Here is an 18,982-nt window from a genome sequence, read left to right on the forward strand (position 1 = left end):
TTTATTTAGTCAGGCTTGTGTGTAAGGCACGCGTGTGCACATATATGACTGTGCCTTTTTTTCTAAATCTATGATTCACAAGGACCCTCCATTGTGTTTAAGTAGAAGCACGAAATCAGCATTCTGATTTATCCTAAAGAAGCGTTCCAAATTGTCTTTAAGATAACATGTTTGAGTTTTTCGTGTTCATTCATAAATTATTTTGATGTCAGCATAGATGAAATGGCGATTGGTTATCTCTTCCTCTTGCCAGCCCCTTAAGGATACGAGGTGAAATTAGTAGCAAGAAAGCATGTAATTGACAAAGTCACGTGTGCTCAGGGGGCCAGAAACTGGAGAGAGGAGAGAAAAAAATCAAAAGAAGGAAAGCACATTAGACCATGCGAGCTAAATTTGTGATCGCACAAAATCAAGATGTTAGATTGATGCAGAAGATCACTCCGTTCCAAAGGGAAAGTTTTCATCTCACGAGTTTGGAGCTGAGGGCCCGTGGGGCAACATGGCCGAAGGTTAATTTTCTTTTCTATTGTTTTACTGTGAATTTCTTTCTTCTTTTCTCCTCCCCCTCCCCCTCTCCCACCCTTCTTAGACCGTCCCCCCCTTCCCCTTTTACCCCAATACTGGGCATTACCTCCCAACCCCCCATCACGCAGTGGGGCTTTCTTCAAACCTATTGTTATAGATCTCCAAAAATGTTTTGTACCGCCCACACTGATTCACAACTTGAAAAGCTTTCAGGGGGCTATTGTTTGAATTGTGTGAGTGTGATTAAGCGCAGTTTCAGTTAGTGAGCCCAAGAAAACTTTTATACACCTGCCCCCTCCCCCATTCCACCTCAACTTTAATTGAAAGTTATGGGGGGGAGGGGAATGCACATTGCAAATAACGCTGGATTCACTGCTGCCCCATGTGCCTTAACTAGTAGCTCTAAACCATCTTCAGGATTTCTGTTTCCTCCTCGTGCCCGCCGGAGAGAATAGTTTCGCTGAAAATTTCTCTTTGTCAATGGGATCAGTATTAAATCAGCAATATACAAGTAAAGTATCGCATGCTGTAATGTAAAATGTGGCTGAAAAATGGAGTTAAATGAAAAAGTACACGTATGTATAGAAACGTGGAAGTTGGTGTGATCGATAGAACAGTGTGGCTTCCCCCTCCCCCGCTTTCCTTTTAACCCTTTTCATTTTAAGTATTTTCTGTGGGGAAAAGAAATCAAACGATTAAAAAAATTTTTTTTTTCTGTTACGCTTCCCCTCCACCTCCAGGCAGGCAACTTTTTTTTTTTATTTTAATCTTTGAATGCACATTGAATGGGAATACAGACTGACTTTTTTGTCCTGTTCCTTCTCAGGCGGGGCGAGCAAAGGTGGTGGAGAAGAGATCGGGAAGCTGCCGGAGCCGGCAGAGGAGGAATCCCAGGTTTTGCGCGGAACTGGCCACTGTAAGTGGTTCAATGTGCGCATGGGATTTGGATTCATCTCCATGATAAACCGAGAGGGAAGCCCCTTGGATATTCCAGTCGATGTTTTTGTACACCAAGTAAGCCAAACTTTTTTGTCCCCCTCTTCATCTTTTTCCATGTGGAGGATCTGATCGGTAGTTATGCCAATAGACGTACAATGAGATGCCCTTTGGTATATTGAAAGACAAAATCTTCCCTAAAATCACTAGGTAGTCCAACGTTTAGGGTACGTGTATGGGCCTTTTCCTGGGTTTTCTGTCTAAAGAGAAAAGAAAATATTTGAAATTTCACTATATATATTAAGGTTGATGTTATTAGCGTTTCCCCCTGCTATATTCTACAGCGAAATAGTGTTCATGTAGCTTCCGGTATTATCTATACAATATACTCTGTCGCCTGTATCTGGTGAATGGGTAGAAAAGTGAAGAAACATGATCATTTTAAGGTTGAAAGAACAAAGCAAAACAGTTTGCTGTGGAAAGAAATGTATAGATTGCCTCTTACTTTAGACACCTGTAGTCACAGTAGCTCCCTTTATTATTTCATTGCTGCCTGTCCTGTAGTCATTTTGTAGACTCAGATCAAAATAATTTGACTTCATAGTAAAATAAAATAGAACACTGTTGGCCTAGTGTGGTTGTAAAGAAATGGGTGGAATAGAGGGATGCTTGACAAACATTTTAGAAATGTGCTCCGTGTAGTCATTGGTCTACGTATACTGTCTCTTTAAGAGACTGAACTCAAAAAAACATGTGGCCAGAGGCGGCTCCAGCTTGTGTGTTTAAAATGTGCTGGTCTGCTACTTGGGGTAAATTTCCACTTTTGCTCGTATTGTGTTGTAATTTTTAAAGATGTTTTAATATCAAACAGAATTTCATTGCTTCCCATTTTCAAAATTTTACCCAGGAAATAATGAATTAATACTTCTTCTGCCTTTACTCCTCTCTACTGCTTAATCCCTTTATAGTAAAAAAGATACTTTTATGGAAGCCGATTGTTTCCTCAAAAAAAGGTAAATATAAATTTTCTGTAGCGAATTCATAGTTAGAAATAAAGAGGTTTACGACTAAAGAGGTTTATTTTGGCATGATATCTAAGTTAAAAAGAATTGAATGAAAGGCTGTTAATACTACAGATTGACTGACAGATACATGCGTGAAATACTTGGTATATTTGCTTGAAAAGTATGTATTTGATACTGTGTTGCATGTTCCTAGTAATATTTATACCCCCTTCCCTAAGGAATATCATCTTCAAATTAAATATATAAACAATAGAAACATATGAAACCATTCTGTTTTGATCTGTTGTCCTGTGGTGCTTGGTAGCTTCCTGACCTTGCTGTGTGGTGTGTGTTTTCCTTTCCTGAAGGCCTGGCCATCATTATTGGCTGTTTATATGTGGAAGGATCAGCATAATCTGTGAATTGAAACAGGGTTTAAATACACAAATACGAGTCCACATACAGACTACTGGATTTTATGCTTCCTATTTTATAGTGCAAAATGAAGCTATATTTTCTGTTTTTTCCCCTCTAAGACTGGATGACAAAAATAATTGACAAACCTATTTTCTCTCAGGCTCTTTCTTCCCCCTTTGAACCTTCTTTAGGTTGTTAAATTGTTTTTTATGATCTCATAAATTTGTTTTATAGATGAATGAAAAAAATAGCCGTTTTCTTCTTTGTCTGGTCACACCTTTTTATAATTTGATTTTCTATGTTTACCTTCTAAAATATTCATCAAATGTTAAGATATTTTATTAACCAATATTAATGTTTAGAACCACAAGACATTTGTGTTTACACTATTTAATGATTATGTATTGATAAACATTCCTCTATTCACTGAATTAAAACATATAGCTGCTAAAGCTTTTTAAATATATAGCTGTTTCTATACTATAAACATTGATTTTTAAATAGTTGATTTAATCTTCAGTTACATACAGTAGTATATACATACAGTTCATATATATGTTAAAAGGACAGTATTAAATGATGCCTAGTTAAGAGGTTTCTTATATTGCAATATACATAAATTGTATATAAATCGTATGAATAATTGTTTTGAAGAAGGCAGGAATCCTACTGATGTTAGCCAAGCAACTACAAGTAACAGTTAGATGGTTGTAAATGATATAGATATTATGTGTGCATCACTGATGAAATAAGGTTGCAATTCAAGACTATTTCATAGAATTTTAAAAAACATTTTTATTATTATTTTAGAGGCCTTTTTAGTTTTATAAGCATTTTTGAAAGCATACGAGGTTTTATGTCTATGTACTGTTTTGTTGTGAAAGGATATGTATCATAGATGATTAGGAATTTTAAATGTTCAACTGGACCTATATCTACTCAAAATTTTTAAAATATATGACATAGTTTTTTTTGGAGTATTTGGCAGCACATGTGTCATTGGATTTTTTTTTAAAGTATTCTGAAACATTTTTAATAATGTATATTTGGAGAAATAAAAAACAGATTATTTGTGTCCTTAATAAATACATAAAAATTTATGCTGAGGCACCTAGGATACTTTTTCTCTTAAAAATATTGATTGCAAGTAACTGCATATCAAAACATATTCAGTTGCTTCAAAATAAAGAGAATATATATATGTGTATTTTAAAATTGAGCTGTGTATTTGTGGTTATGTATATTTATAGTTACATAATTCTACTTAAAATTTATTGGCAGTAATACCGTCAAACTTTCTTGTAGTTCCTGTGATGTCACCAAATCCTCAAAAAGAAACACATGCCTAGGTGCTGTACTTTGTCTGTCTTTAGACTTGTTGATAAATGCTGTGAGATTCTGCTGTTTGAGGATGGTATGTAACCATTGATGGTTTAAAATGACAGTCTTCATTTGATTTTCTAATGTTAACTTGTAATTTAAATAATCCTATTTTTATGATGTGAAAATATATATTCTGACCCATATTAATTGTGAAACATTTAGTTCAATAATGAATATTTTATTTTTAAAAAATTAACAAAATATATAACTATTATATTTGTGAATTTTGTCATATCTCACTGTTGAAGTTTTTAAAAAATATTCAATAAAATAGGAAATTTTTGATGATTTTATTTTTAAATATAAATTTTTAAGAATTTCTTAAGTATCTAATGCAAACACAGATTTATTTCAAATGAAGTAAGGATATACGTGGTTAATACAAATTTGTTACGTCTAAATTCTTTTTTTTTTTTTCGAGGTGGAGTCTCGCACTGTCACCCAGGCTGGAGTGCAGTGGTGAGATCTTGGCTCAGTGCAACCTCCGCCTCGCGAGTTCAAGCGATTCTGCTGCCTCAGCCTCTCGAGTAGCTGGGATTACAGGTGCCCGCCACCATGCCTGGCTAATTTTTTGTATTTTTAGTAGAGATGGGGTTTCACTATGTTGGCCAGGCTGGTCTCGAACTCCTGACCTTGTGATCTGCCTGCCTCCGCCTCCTAAAGTGCTGGGATTACAGGCTTGAGCCACTGCACCTGTCTGTAAGTGCTGGGATTACAGGCTTGAGCCACCGCACCTGTCTGTAAGTCTAGATTCTTACTAAGGTGATTTCATAAATCAGAATATGATTATTTTGTAAGTGCAAGTAATTAATACTCCTACCAGTTTCTTACGTTTTTTAAAATCACAGTTAGATTGTAGGATAACATTTACATTACCTGGAAAATGTTACTGGCAGTTTTTTGAAATGTTGAAAGTTTTTAATACGACTTAAATATTTGATGGTACTTTAGAGGAATAGAATGGTAATTAAATATTAGATCTCTTTTGGAGAAGGGCAACGTTAACCTAATAACTACCTGTTGATGTTTGTTATATAGGTTTTTCTATAGATTTTGATATTTATTTCCAAAGTCATTATCTTACCTAATAAGACAAAATGATCATTTGAATTTGATTTTGTTCTTGGGAGGTGTAGAATACATTCTCCTTATTGCTCTCTCCTCAGCTTATGTGCCTAATAATACTTCACATATTGGGTGTATATATACTTGGAATTCCTTGCCATCAAATATGATACAATTGTTTACATAAATGTATTTCATTTATTTCATAATGTATGCATAATGTATGTATCTCTTTTTTTCTCAAAGAGAAAGAGTAATTTCAAAATGACTGCAATTTAGCTACCATTACTCAGTAGGCCTAAATATTTATTAATAATTTGCCTTTATTCATCTTCATTTACCTTACAAGTATTGGTGTTTTCTTCTTATGGTCTTTATTTATGAATTAGATTTTGATCTTTATGGATAATTCAAATGCCCACATTAGAAAGGATTTATATATTTTATGTTCTTTTGCTTCAAAAATATCTCAAGGAGTAATGGAAATAGAAAAAATAAGAATCATTATTGTTACTGAGTTAAAGCATTAACAGTATGAGATACGAAAACATTTAGAGATGACTAATACTTAAATATATGAAAAATTTCTTACACATAGTTCAATCAATTGATCTAATATAGAGTTCTTATATATTTAATTAATTATACAATATAGGAAAACAAATTTATTTCAGTATGTTCATTTTTAAGGGCTTTTCATAATATTTCATTGCTAATTAATTAGCCATGTTTAGTTTTGTTATAGTTAAGCATAAAATCATTTTTCACATGAAGAATATGTGTGATTATTATTATTCTCTGGGCTGCTTAAAATGCCAATTAAAAAAAATTAGACATCTTGGAAACTTGAAAATGTGATCCTAAACAGTTACAGCTCATTTGTATAGTGAGTTATGTATTTTAATATTTTTAAAATGGTTTATAACCTACAAGATTTTTAAGATGATTTGCCCAGTTGACCAATTTCAGAGAATCTCAAGCTAAGTGCTTTAAGGCCGTTTAATCATAACATCACATTTAAAGGCATTTTATTTTTTATTTTTTCTTTTTTTCTTGAGACAGTGTCTGGCTCTGTGGCCCAGGTTGGAGTGCAGTGGCGTGATCTCTGCTCATTGCAAGCTCCGCCTTCCGGGTTCACGCCATTCTCCTGCTTTAGCCTCCTGAGTAGCTGGGACTACAGGCACCCACCACCACGCCTGGCTAATTTTTTTGTATTTTTAGTAGAGACGGGATTTTACCGTGTTAGCCAGGATGCTCTCGATCTCCTGACCTCGTGACCCGCCCACCTCGGCCTCCCAAAGTGTTGGGATTACAGGCGTGAGCCACCGCTCCTGGCCAGGCATTTATTATACAACAAAATTTAATAAGATTTCTTAATGTAGCCCTAAAGATACTTTTGATTTTCAAGTGGTGGTGCATTTCTCAGACTCTTTTTCATGTATTTAAGTCCTACAAAGACATTCTGATTCAATTTAAATGTGAAATGTGAATTGGGTACATATTGAATATGTAGGCCTTTCTCCTATTTTAAAGATCATTGGTGTACTTCTTAAATATTTTTCTCCTCCCTTTTTAAAGAGCAGTTTTAGGTTCACAGCAAAATTAAGAGGAAAATACATAGATTTTTCCATGTACCATTGCCCCTTCAAATGCGTAGCATCCTCCATTATCAACATCCCCTACCAAGAGTGGCACATTTGTTTCAGTTAATGAATGTACATTGACACATCATAATTACACAGAGTCCATAGTTTACATTAGTGTTAGCCTTTGGTGTTGCATGTTCTCGCTAATTTTTGATTCCTCTTTTATTTTAAAAGACTATTCACAACAAATGAATGCAGTAAATCAAAGAATTATTTTTTAAATAAAAATATGAGTGTCAAACTACTTACAAGTATTCAGTGTAACCTTTTAAAGCATGTCTTTAACTTATCTTAGAGTTCTTAGGTTTCATGAGAAATTAAAACTTATTTGTTACCTGCGTTCAACTTGGTAGATTAAAAATTGAGTCCTTCACTGTAATTTTTGTTACTTTCAGGCAGCAACAAAACATTATTTGGATTTGGTTTAATTCTTCCTATTCAGAGATAGTTAGAAATATTACAGATAGTTATGTCTGTTTTAACGGAGCAGCTCTTTTGGTTTGTGATTAACTTAAAAGTTGCTACTTAAAAATAAGATGCACTGTATTGTTTTTGTTTTTTTGAGACTAAGTTGCCCAGGCTAACCTGGAACTCCTAGCTAGTCTCAAGAGATACTACCTCCTCAGCCTCCCTAATAGCTGTGACTACAGGCATGCACCACCATGTCCAGCTTGATGTACTATATTTTTATTTCTACACTGAGAATAACCTAAACAAAGTGAAGATACTTCTGATCAATTAAACTGGAAAGTTATCTTAAATGTTATATTCTGTAGACTTGATTTGGAATGAAATATGGGATATTTTATCATTATGAAAGACTATCAGTTCTTTATACCTTGAGATATTTCCCTGAGTTTTGAGTAACAGGAAGTTCAGCTTATTTAATATATAGTTACAATAGATGGCATTGTACCATATACAGTGCATAAGAAACTTAACTGATTTATATTCCTCCCTAAAATAATTTGATTATAGCATCTTCTAATATCATAAAAGTTGATAACAGTAATGTGTTTAAGAAAGTACATTGCAAGTCAGTGGGGTACATTTAAAAATGATCTTTTAATGAGTAGTTTATCAAACAAGTAATGAACATACCATGTTGCATTTTGATACATCAGGATACATCTAATCATTTATCTCAAATTGGAGGACAGTCTGATTATTGCTTCTTCCTTTCCAATATCTAAATATTTGAGAATTTGGAAATATTTTCTAAATAAGATTTACAAATAATTGACAGATTTAGTCTTATAATTTTTTCTATAATTTTCTATTAGCTGGAGTAATAATACCCAAGTTTTTAAGTGGTTTTGAAGAGTAGAGGTTATGTTATATAAACTGCCTAGTAAGTGTCTGTTGAGAAAATAAACTAAAGTAAACTGGTCTTTGCCAAAAGAATCATGGTTAAGTTATTTTCAGTGGCGTATACTCATGATGGATAATTAAGCTAGTCTTTTATGTGCTTGCTTTAAAATTGGGCAAAATGTGTTGTATATTAGTAGTTTAATTTCCATTACAGTTGACACTAAGGCTTTTTATTACAGTTTTGTGGTATAGAATATTGTTTTTGTTATTTAAAATAATTCTTTTGGCTGAGCTTAGTGGCTCATGCCTGTAATCCCGGCACTTTGGGAGGCTGAGGCTGGCAGATTGAGCCCAGGAGTTTTAGAGCAGCCCGGGTAACATGGCAAAACTCTGTCCCTACCTAAAAAATTAGCTAGGCCTGATGGCATGCACCTGTGGTCCCAAGTATCAGGGAGGCTGAGGTAAAAGATCACTTATTGAGCCCAGGAGACAGAGGCCACAATGAGCCGAGATCACTCCATTGCACTCCAGCCTGGATGACAGAGCAAAATGGTCTCTAAAATTATTTTTTAATTTTTGAGATGGGGTCTCACTCTGTTGCCTAGGCTAGAGTGCGGTGGCAGGATCATAGCTCACTGAAGCCTTGACTTCCTGGGCTCAAGTGATCCTCCTGCCTTGGCCTCCCAAAGTCCTGGGATTACAGGCATGAGCAACAGTGCCAGGCCTAGAATATTGTTTAAAATATCAGGGTATAAACTGCAGCTTGGAAATACTTTTGTTATGCAGATATTTTGGTTTTAATAATTGTTATAACATACGATTTTACCTGTGTAAGATTTTACCTGTGTACATATGCATCTTGTGTATTCATTATAAGCTAAAGAAAAAGTACTGTTTTAAATAGGCCTGCCGTGATAATTTAATACCATTTTTTGATTAATAATTATTTAATCTTTGTAAGATAGTACAGAATGATAAAGATTCTGGTCAAATCAGTATTCAAATCCCAGTTTATTAGATACCTGTGAGGGAAGTAAGTTACCTTGTCAGTGTCTCAATGGCCTATAAATGGGAGGACAAAAATAGTACCCACTTTGTATAGGGCTGTTAGGAGGATTACATGTTATTACATATGTAAAGCACCCAACACAAACTTGGCGGCAGATAGTAGGGACTCAATGTGTGTTGTACATAATTATTATTATAAAGGAGAAGTAGTGTGGTATTGTGAGGAAAAAAAAACCATGGGAATGAGTGTTTGGCTTCGGCTCTGCCACTTGGTTGGTGTATAACTTTTGGCTGGTCACTTCCAGGGAGCTTCAGTGTTCTCATGGGTAAAATGTGATAAATAATGTTTTTCATCTTTATTTTAGAGGGTTATGGTAAGGGTCAATTGAAATAATACACATGAAAATAATATAAAAACTGTAACAATCTCAGGTTTTAGTTTTAATCTTTTTTTCAATAGCTATGTTTTTATTAATCATTTTAATTATAAGAGTTTTTCTGGTTTTTGTTTGGAGACAGAGTATTGCTCTTGATCAGGCTGGAGTACAGTGGTGGGATCATGGCCCACTGCAACCTCAAACTCCTGACTCAAGCAATTATCCCACCTGAGCCTTCTGAGATGCTGGGGTTCTAGGTGTGCATCACCATGCCTGGCTGGAGTGCAGTGGCGCGGTATCGGCTCACTGCAAGCTCCGCCTCCCGGGTTCACACCAGTCTCCTGCCTCAGCCTCCAGAGTAGCTGGGACTACTGGTGCCCGCCACCACGCCCGGCTAATTTTTTGTATTTTTAGTAGAGACGGGGTTTCACCGAGTTAGCCAGGATGGTCTCGATCTCCTGACCTTGTGATCCGCCCTCCTCGGTCTCCCAAAGTGCTGGGATTACAGGCGTGAGCCACCGCGCCCAGCCTCTGGCTGACTTTTTTTTATTATATTTGTAGAGACGGGATCTCCCTATGTTGCCTAGGCTGGTCTCGAATTCCTGGGCTCAAGGGATCCTCCCACCTCAGCCTGCCAAAGTTACAGAGATTTACAGGCGTGAGTCACCACGCCTGGCCTCACTTTGGTTTTCTTTAGTTTTTTTTCTGCCTGGAAATTAACCTTTATCCTAGTAGTTTCTGTGCTTGTTAATGAGATTAATTCATATGCATTTTACTGATCTTCAATATAATATTAATTTCATTTATCATTATGGTATTTTCTCATGTGCTGTAAACTCACTACTTACTTAAAGGGCATAGTTAGGCTTATTGATGTTCATATGTCTTGTCAGAAATTTATTGCATTGGCCGGGCATGGTGGCTCATGCCTGTAATCCCAGCACTTTGGGAGGCTGAGGGGGGTGGATCACTTGAGGTCAGGAATTCGAGACCAGCCTGGCCAACATGGTAAAACCCTGTCTCTCCTAAAAATACAAAAAATTAGACAGGCCTGGTGGCACATGCTTGTAATCCTAGCTATTTGGAAGGCTGAGGCAGGAGAATCGCTTGAACCCAGGAGTTGGAGGTTGCAGTGAACCGAGATCACGCCATTGCACTCCAGGCGACAAGAGTGAAACTCCCTCTCAAAAAAAAAAAAGAAAGAAATTTATTGAATTTCTATCCTGACTCAGTAGTTTTTGTATAAACATTTTTAAAATTTTTATTTAATTAATTATTATTATTATTATTATTATTATTATTTAGAAACAGGGTCTTCCTTAGTCACCCAGGCTGTCGTGCAATGGTGGGGTTATAGCTCACTGCAACTTAGAACTCCTGGCTCAAGCAATTATCCAACCTGAGCCTCTGAGTAGCTGGGACTACAGGCGTGCACCACCATGCCCGGCTGATATTTTTTATTATATTTGTAGAGATGTGGTCTCCCTGTTTCCCAGCCTGGTCTCGAGCTTCTGGGCTCACGGGATCCTCCCACCTCAGCCTCCAGAGTAGCTGGGACTACAGGTGTGCACCACCATGCCTGGCACATGCCACTGTGCCTGGCTAATTTTTAAAATTTTTTGTAGAGACAGAATCTTGCCTTGTTGACCAGGCTGGTTTAGAACTCCTGGCTTCACGTAATCCTCCTGCCTCTGCCTCCTTAAGTGCTGGGATTACAGATGTGAGCCACTTTGCTCAGCTTGTAAAAACATTTTTAGAAATGTAAATCAACAAGATGGCTTAATGTCATAGAAAAGTATTAACTTTTAAAAAATGATTATAAAAATCGTGGTTCAGTAAAGTCAACTAATTTTTATTGATCATGTACTAAGTGAAACACTGTTGGTTTGGTATTTTCATTTTAGCAAACTTTAAAATAAGTTTTTTCCAGTTAATTCTCATTGTTTGCATATAAGGCATAAAAGCGAAGGATCATTTTTCCTGTGTTCTATTCACTTCCTTTTATGAAGTCTAATTATACAGCCTCTACCAATTTAATTTTGGGATAGCTAAGATAAAAAGCAAATATTAGTTTTAAAATTTTGAGCTAAATGCAATGATTTCCCAATAGTATTAAAATATGTTTTTCACATTTCATGTGGAGAAACTGTTTTTGCCAGTCCTTAGAATCATTAATTTATTGTGCTGTTAGTAATATACTTAATTTCTACCAGCTGCTTTAAATCTTTTGTCATAACAGCCCACTTTAAAAAATCAAAACCCACTTAAATTTATTACTTTTGTTAATCTTAAAGTTAGACTATTTTTAAATCTTGTAAGTTTAATTTGGTAATAACTCTTAAGATTGCTATTTTGTTTTATGGTGTTATAGGATATAAAGACTCCATATAAATTTCAAATTACTTTTACTTTGGCCAAGATTTGTTGGTGATCATTTTTTTCCTTAAGCTTTTGTAAGCAATTTCCTAGGCCATTAGAGATAGTGAATAGAATGTTCCCAGATCCTATAATGCTTAAATTATTTTAACTTAGCTTATTTTTTTTTCTTCCATTCAAATGAATTGTCTTTATCTTTAGTTCAGTCTGTAACAAAAGTCTGGCAACATAGGTTATAGCTATTGCTTTAAATATTTAATAGATCATTAATATATTGTAAAGCTTGGAATGAATTATATCAACTTTTCTTCCTGTGTGATTTTAATAATACATGATTTTGCTTATGATATATAAGCACTGATACTTCCAAATTAGTAACACTTTTCAACAGCTCCTTTAAATAGATGAAATATTAGAGACATATACGTAACACAGCTCAGTGTAAGCCATACTTTTTTTTTTTAAAGTGCATCTTTTTCCATTTTCACAAGAAAGAAAGCTTCTCTTTTCAGGGGTTGATTAAACTGTGCATTAAAAATTTAGTCACAGTATTGGCCTCATTTTTTAGCTCTCTAATTAAAAATTTTCGTTGAATACTCAATCTAAAGACACTTGGATTTGCTTGTTTGCCCCTTTCACTGTTTCCTCCCCCATGCCATTGAAGAATTTTGAATGGTGAGGAATTTGTGCCCTTTGGCTCAGGTTGCAGGCCCACTTGATCAAGCCACAGAAGCCAGGGTCAGAACTATTCATTGCTTATCTTTTCCTTGGGCCACTTGTAAAGCCTGCTTTCTGCTCTGGGAAACAAAACAAAACAACAACAACAACAACAACAACAACAAAAAGCCCCACAAACAACTCTTTATACTGGACATGTATAAACAACTCTTTGTATTGGACTTTATATGCAGTATAAAAATGGGCATAATAGTTGATTCTTTATTGGGACTCTCCATGGGTTAATTTCGTTATCTTTAGAAGTTTTTCATTGCATTGCAGCTTATTTGATGTATATACTTTAAATACATGTTATTTTATATGGTATGGTATCCTGTTGGTAGTGAAAGTGTGGTCATATGATGTTTTTCTCTTAGGTTGAGATTTACCACTTTTGAAATCATGACTTTTAAGTAAATTGAATTAATTTGAATGAGAGCTGTAAAAAGCCCTAAAGTATTTTATTTTGATGTACTTAATTTCTAGTATTTATGCAGACATTTAAAGCTTCCCTGAATTAATAACAGCACAAGTTTATGAGCTGTTCCAATAATGGTGCAAAGACTACATCTAGACCCAGGTTTAAACAAACACAAAACACTTTGTTCTTATCTTAGTATCCTTTAAAAGTATACAGCTCTGGTTCAGGACCTCAGGACCACCCATCACCCTGGACATTGGATACTCCTATTTATTCAAGAGGCTTGTGAAGTATCTGTGTGCCAGTGGGGGATGGTGTGTGTATCTGTATAAGGAATCACAGTTAGGTGATTTTACCCCAATAAAAGCTTCAATATTGTTTATAAACTGAATTTTGTCCCTGAAGAATTTTCTAGTTGTAAAACCTAAGTTACATTAAATGCTTGTTATTTTATTTAAGTTCTGGCTGCAGTCTTCGCATTTTTGATGTTTTCAGAAGGCTAAAATGGGCCCCTATTAAGATTAATCTTAATTCAGTATAGTTTTTTGGCTTTCAGGCCCCACCCATTAGCTTTGGATAGCTAATACCAAGCTTTTGTTTCTTCCTGTAGAAAGGAAAGAAAACTTTCTCTTTCATTGCTTAAGTCATGTGACTTCCCTTTTAGTTAGTCACAGATAGGATTGCAGTGAATCTCAGAATGAAGCATAAAACTTTGAGAAAATATTTATTGATATGTGTCTTGTTTAATTTCATATGATTTACCTTACTTTACATCCATGCTGTTGTTTTTTAGGAAGCTGAAAAAAATTACTACTAAACAGATTTTAAAAATAATACAGACCTTTTAATCTACCGTAGTAGTTTCTTAGTTACTTATTTTTCAATCAGTTATCTTTTAGCATCATTTGAGGTTTCTAAACTGTAGCTTGTTTCTCAGAACTCATAGTGTAGAGAAAGTAGGGGTAGTGGTTGGGAGACATTAGCAAGAAATAATTGCTGGCAGAATAAAAGAAAGAAATACGTTATAGGACTACATGTAAAATACAAGAGGGAATTAATTACATTTATTTCTTCTTGCTCTTCTGACCCACCTCTTAACAGTAAGCATAGGGTAGCTAGCTGTTTGGAAGAAAATCCTATCCACCTTCTATGATATTTATATACTTTTTTTATAAAGTTAAATGAGGATAAGTGTTTGATGCTTATTCCTAATTTGGTGACTTAGTCATGATGTTCTAGTTTATTGTGAACCATTAAATATTCAATATTTAAAGTTATTTTAATTTGTTCTTAAGCTACTTGTATTCAAATGTTTAAATTCTATTTTAGTGAACAGTATAACTGTCTCCAAATAATAACTAAAATATTTGAAACAATAGTTTCAAAAATTGTACCCTCTCTGCCATTGATTTTTAAAATATGTCATTTATTGGCATATATTTTCATGCAAATAAGTACTTTTAAAAGACTTCTAAGAATACTGTATAGACCACCCTTGACATAAGTAATTACATTTTAAAATCTAATAGCCATTTTTGTTTAAAATATTTTATTTCAATGAGTATTTGTTGTTTACGTAAAAAATTCTTCCTTAAATTTTCATAGTCTTGTAGATCTTAAAAGACAATGATATTTGGTCATATGATCTTCCTATCAGTCCAAGATAACTTTTAAGTTAACCAGATTTATAAATACAATCTTTTGGTCTGCTTTTAGGATGAATAATGAGAGAAACAAAGTCATCTTTTAATTTTTAGTAGTGTTTTGTGATAAGTTTATTTTACCTTTAAAAGTTAAATACAAGATTTGTTGAGCTACAAAGAAAGGCTACTTAAGTTTCTGTTGATAACAGTGGGTTATCAACCTTTCAAGAACTAGGATCAGGTATGAAGTCCCTAATTAATGTATTGGCCCATGCTTTCATTGACATTAAAATTTACAGCAATTGATTTATTTTTTTATGTCCTCTGCAATTGAATGTTTCAACTTCTGTTTACTTAATTAAATTTAAATTTTTATTGATATTTTCATTAATGCTTAAGTTGTCACTTAAATTTTGCTTTTTGGAAAGGTTTGGGATAGTAAATCTTTCAAATCCATGATCCTCCCTCATTTGTCATTTTGATTAGCAAGGAATACAGAAAACACTAACAACTATTATTAAGCATTTAAATCTAGTACTAACATTTATTGTTGAAATTATTTGTATCCTAGTATTACTTTTATTTATTTATTTATTTATTTATTTGAGATAGGGTCTCACTCTGTCTCCCAGGCTGTAGTGCAGTGGCGCAATCTCAGCTCACTGCAGCCTCCACCTCCTGGGTTCAAGTGATTCTCATGCCTCAGCCTCCTGAGTATCTGGGACTACAGGTGCGCACCACCACACGTGGCTAATTTTTGTATTTTTTAGTAGAGGCGGGGTTTCACCATGTTGGCCAGGCTGGTCTTGAACGCCTGACCTCAGGTAATCCACCCACCTTGGCCCCCCAAAGTGCCGGGATTACAGGTGTAAGCCACCGTGTCCGGCCTACTGTGAGTTTTAAAATAAAAAGATAAACAAAAGCCTGTTTTTAAAGAAGTGCTACCTTGGATTTTTTGTGTGACACAGGCTTTAAAAAAAAATACGTAACAAAATTTGGTATTAATTCATAACAACATTTGGAAGTGAAAGGTGAAAAGTTGAGGGTTTTCCCCTTTATACCTGTTTTCTTCCTTCAGAATTTTTCTTTAGCTTCTGTGGAGAAAAGTAGTTTTTAAAATGAATGTATTCGGGTTTTAAGCATTTTCATGTTTTGTCAAAAATACAAGGTTAGTTTGCTGGGGGGGTAACACCATTAGATGTGTTGCTACTTGTTTTCATTGTACGTATAAGTTTAATGAATTATTTGATTTCTGGATTTTCTTTCTCCTAAAATAAAATTAATACTAAATAAATAAATTTTCAAATAGTTGAAATATGTGAACAACCAGATAGATGCAGATACCTGTTTCAGTACATATTTTTTAGAGTTCAGTATTTATTTTTTAAGGATATGATATTTAAAAATCTTAACAAATGAGGCCTGGTATGGTGGCTCATGCCTGTAATCCCAGCACTTTAGGAGGCCGAGGTGGGCGGATCACCTGAGGTCAGGAGTTCCAGACCTGCCTGGCCAACATGGCAAAACCTTGTCTCTACTAAAAATACAAAAATTAGCCAGGTGTGGTGGCAGGCGCCTGTAATCCCAGCTATTCGTGAGGCTGAGGCGTGAGAATCGCTTGAACCCGGGAGTCAGAGGTTGCAGTGAGCCGAGATTGTGCCACTGCACTCCAGCCTGGGGGATAGAATGAGACTCTGTCTCAAAAAAAAAAAAAAGTCTTAACAAATGATGTTTGGGAAATTGTCTTGTTAGATGGTAACCACTTTTCCATCCTCTCTGTCTTTAGTTTTAAAAATGTCTGATCACTGTTAAGCCATTAATATTCCTAATAGTAATTCAGAATTTCCTTTGATATTTAGTGTTGAATATATATTCCAAAATCTCTTAAAACATGGATAATGTTTTCAGAGTGAGAATTTAATAGAATAGAATTCATTATTTTGATTTATATTGTTCAATTTTCAGTGTAAATTGAAAAGTGAAATTACCCAAATTATTGGTGCTTTATGCTGTCCCCAAATTATTCCCTGCCCTATCATTATAATTTGATCTGCCACCAGGAATTATTACAGCCCTAAGTCGTCCTTTCTTTAGTCTCCTTCTCCTCTCTTTTTTCCTCCTCCCCCCCACTCCCCTTTGGGAAGGAAGCCTGAGGCCCTGGCTTTAGAGATACCAGGAAAAAGCAATCACTCAGCAGAAAGTGTCTGTCTTTAGCAGAAGTGTCATTCCTTGACGAAGAGTGTAGTTGAGAAGAAGTTAATAACAGATAATAGAGTTTTAGAATTTATTCTAATTACTTTAGAATTTATTTTTGATACAGCTGGCTATTGCTGTCATGAAAAAAAGATGTCTGTTCTGTCTCTTTAGGTATTAGCAAAGTCAAATCCAGTTCTTCACTACATTTCTGTCTTTACTTAGGTTTGGTTAATTCTTTTATACCTTTTCTAAAGGCTAATGATTTTTCCAACATTGAAGAAGAAAGAGTTCTTAACAAGAGCATTGGATGGTTAAGTAGTTTTAACATTTTTACACACTTATTGATATTACCTGAATTTCCAAAGAAAGTACATATGAAATGTTTTACTGTATATCATTTGTCATCTAAAGAGAGTGTTTGTGTTTCTAGCATATTTTTACCTAGAAGAAGGCTTTTAAAACCACAGACTGACTCATAAAATAGCTAATAATGAAAATAAATTGATACCAATAGATGTAGAAATGTTTTAATTGTTTACTTCCTTAGAGAGACTGTGAAGTTGGTTGTTTTCCAAGATGAGTAAAAAAATGCAGATTCAGGCTGGGTGCAGTGGCTCACACCCATAATCCTAACACTTTGGGAGGTCGAGGTGGGCAGATCACGAAGTCAGGAGTTCAAGACAAGCCTGGCCAATATGGTAAAACCCCGTCTCTGCCAAAAATACAAAAATTAGCCGGGTGTGGTGGCATGTGCCTGTAGTCCCCACTACTTGGGAGGCTGAGGCAGAAGAATAGCTTGAACCCGGGAGGCGGAGGTTGCAGTGAGCCAATATGACGCCACTGCACTCCAGCTTGGGTGACAGAGCGAGACTCCATCTCAAAAAAATAAAAAAAAAGAAAAGAAAAAGAAACAAAGAAAATGCAGATTCAGTGGAATAAACACTATAAACCATAGTGTAAGCTCCCTGAAGGGCCCAAGTTTCTTTCATTGCGGTATAGGTATTTCTGTTGGCTTTTCTTCATCTTAAAGGGTAATCTCTTTACTTAGCTCCACATGAATTTAAGTCTCTTATACTTGTTGACTAGTTTGAAAAACTTACACAGTATGGTTATGAATCTCACAATTAGCTCACAATCTATATTTGAAAGATAATAAAAATAAATATTGCATAAAACTTATGTTTTATGGAAAGAATCAAGGATATTTTGAATTATTATTTTTTTTTTGAGATGGAGTCTCATTCTGTTGCCCAGGCTGGAGTGCAGTGGCACGATCTCTGTTCACTGCAACCTCTGCCTCCCGGGTTCAAGTGGTTCTCCTGCCTCAGCCTCCCAAGTAGCTGGGATTACAGGCACCTGCCACCACACCCACCTAATTTTTGTATTTTTAGTAGACATGGGGTTTCACCATGTTGAGGCTGGTCTTGAACTCCTGACCTCAGGTGATCCACCCACTTTGGCCTCCCAAAGTGCTGAGATTATAGGCGTGAGCCACCGTACCCAGCCCTGGATATTATGAAATTTTTGAATATTATTTGTTTAAAGGATAGATACAAACATAATAGCTAAGTAGATTTAAGGTAATATAAAAATTGATCATTCTATCGAAAGATAGAGTAATATCTAGGCCGGGCGCGGTGGCTCACACTTGTAATCCCAGCACTTTGGGAGGCCGAGGCGGGCGGATCACGAGGTCAGGAGATCGAGACCACGGTGAAACCCCGTCTCTACTAAAAAAAATACAAAAAATTAGCCGGGCGTGGTGGCGGGCGCCTGTAGTCCCAGCTACTCGGAGAGGCTGAGGCAGGAGAATGGCGTGAACCCGGGAGGCGGAGCTTGCAGTGAGCCGAGATCGCGCCACTGCACTCCAGCCTGGGTGACAGAGCGAGACTCCGTCTCAAAAAAAAAAAAAAAAAAAAAAAAAAAGATAGAGTAATATCTTTGATTATTCTATAAT

At 35.4% G+C, this 18,982-nt stretch overlaps 1 protein-coding gene across 1 annotated transcript in view; it reads left to right on the forward strand.

Annotated features, from left to right (window-relative positions):
• The first annotated feature begins 296 nt into the window (after positions 1-296).
• LIN28B (lin-28 homolog B) overlaps positions 297-18,982 on the forward strand; it is a 127,438-nt gene continuing 108,752 nt past the window's right edge. The window contains exons 1-2 of the mRNA XM_003258382.2: positions 297-509; positions 1,352-1,539. Coding sequence (XP_003258430.1) covers positions 500-509; positions 1,352-1,539 — 198 coding nt within the window. The 5' untranslated portion in view covers positions 297-499. The remainder of the gene's footprint in view (positions 510-1,351; positions 1,540-18,982) is intronic.

This window comes from Nomascus leucogenys, chromosome 3 (genome assembly GCF_006542625.1).
Source record: "Nomascus leucogenys isolate Asia chromosome 3, Asia_NLE_v1, whole genome shotgun sequence".
Classification (NCBI taxonomy): domain Eukaryota; kingdom Metazoa; phylum Chordata; class Mammalia; order Primates; family Hylobatidae; genus Nomascus; species Nomascus leucogenys.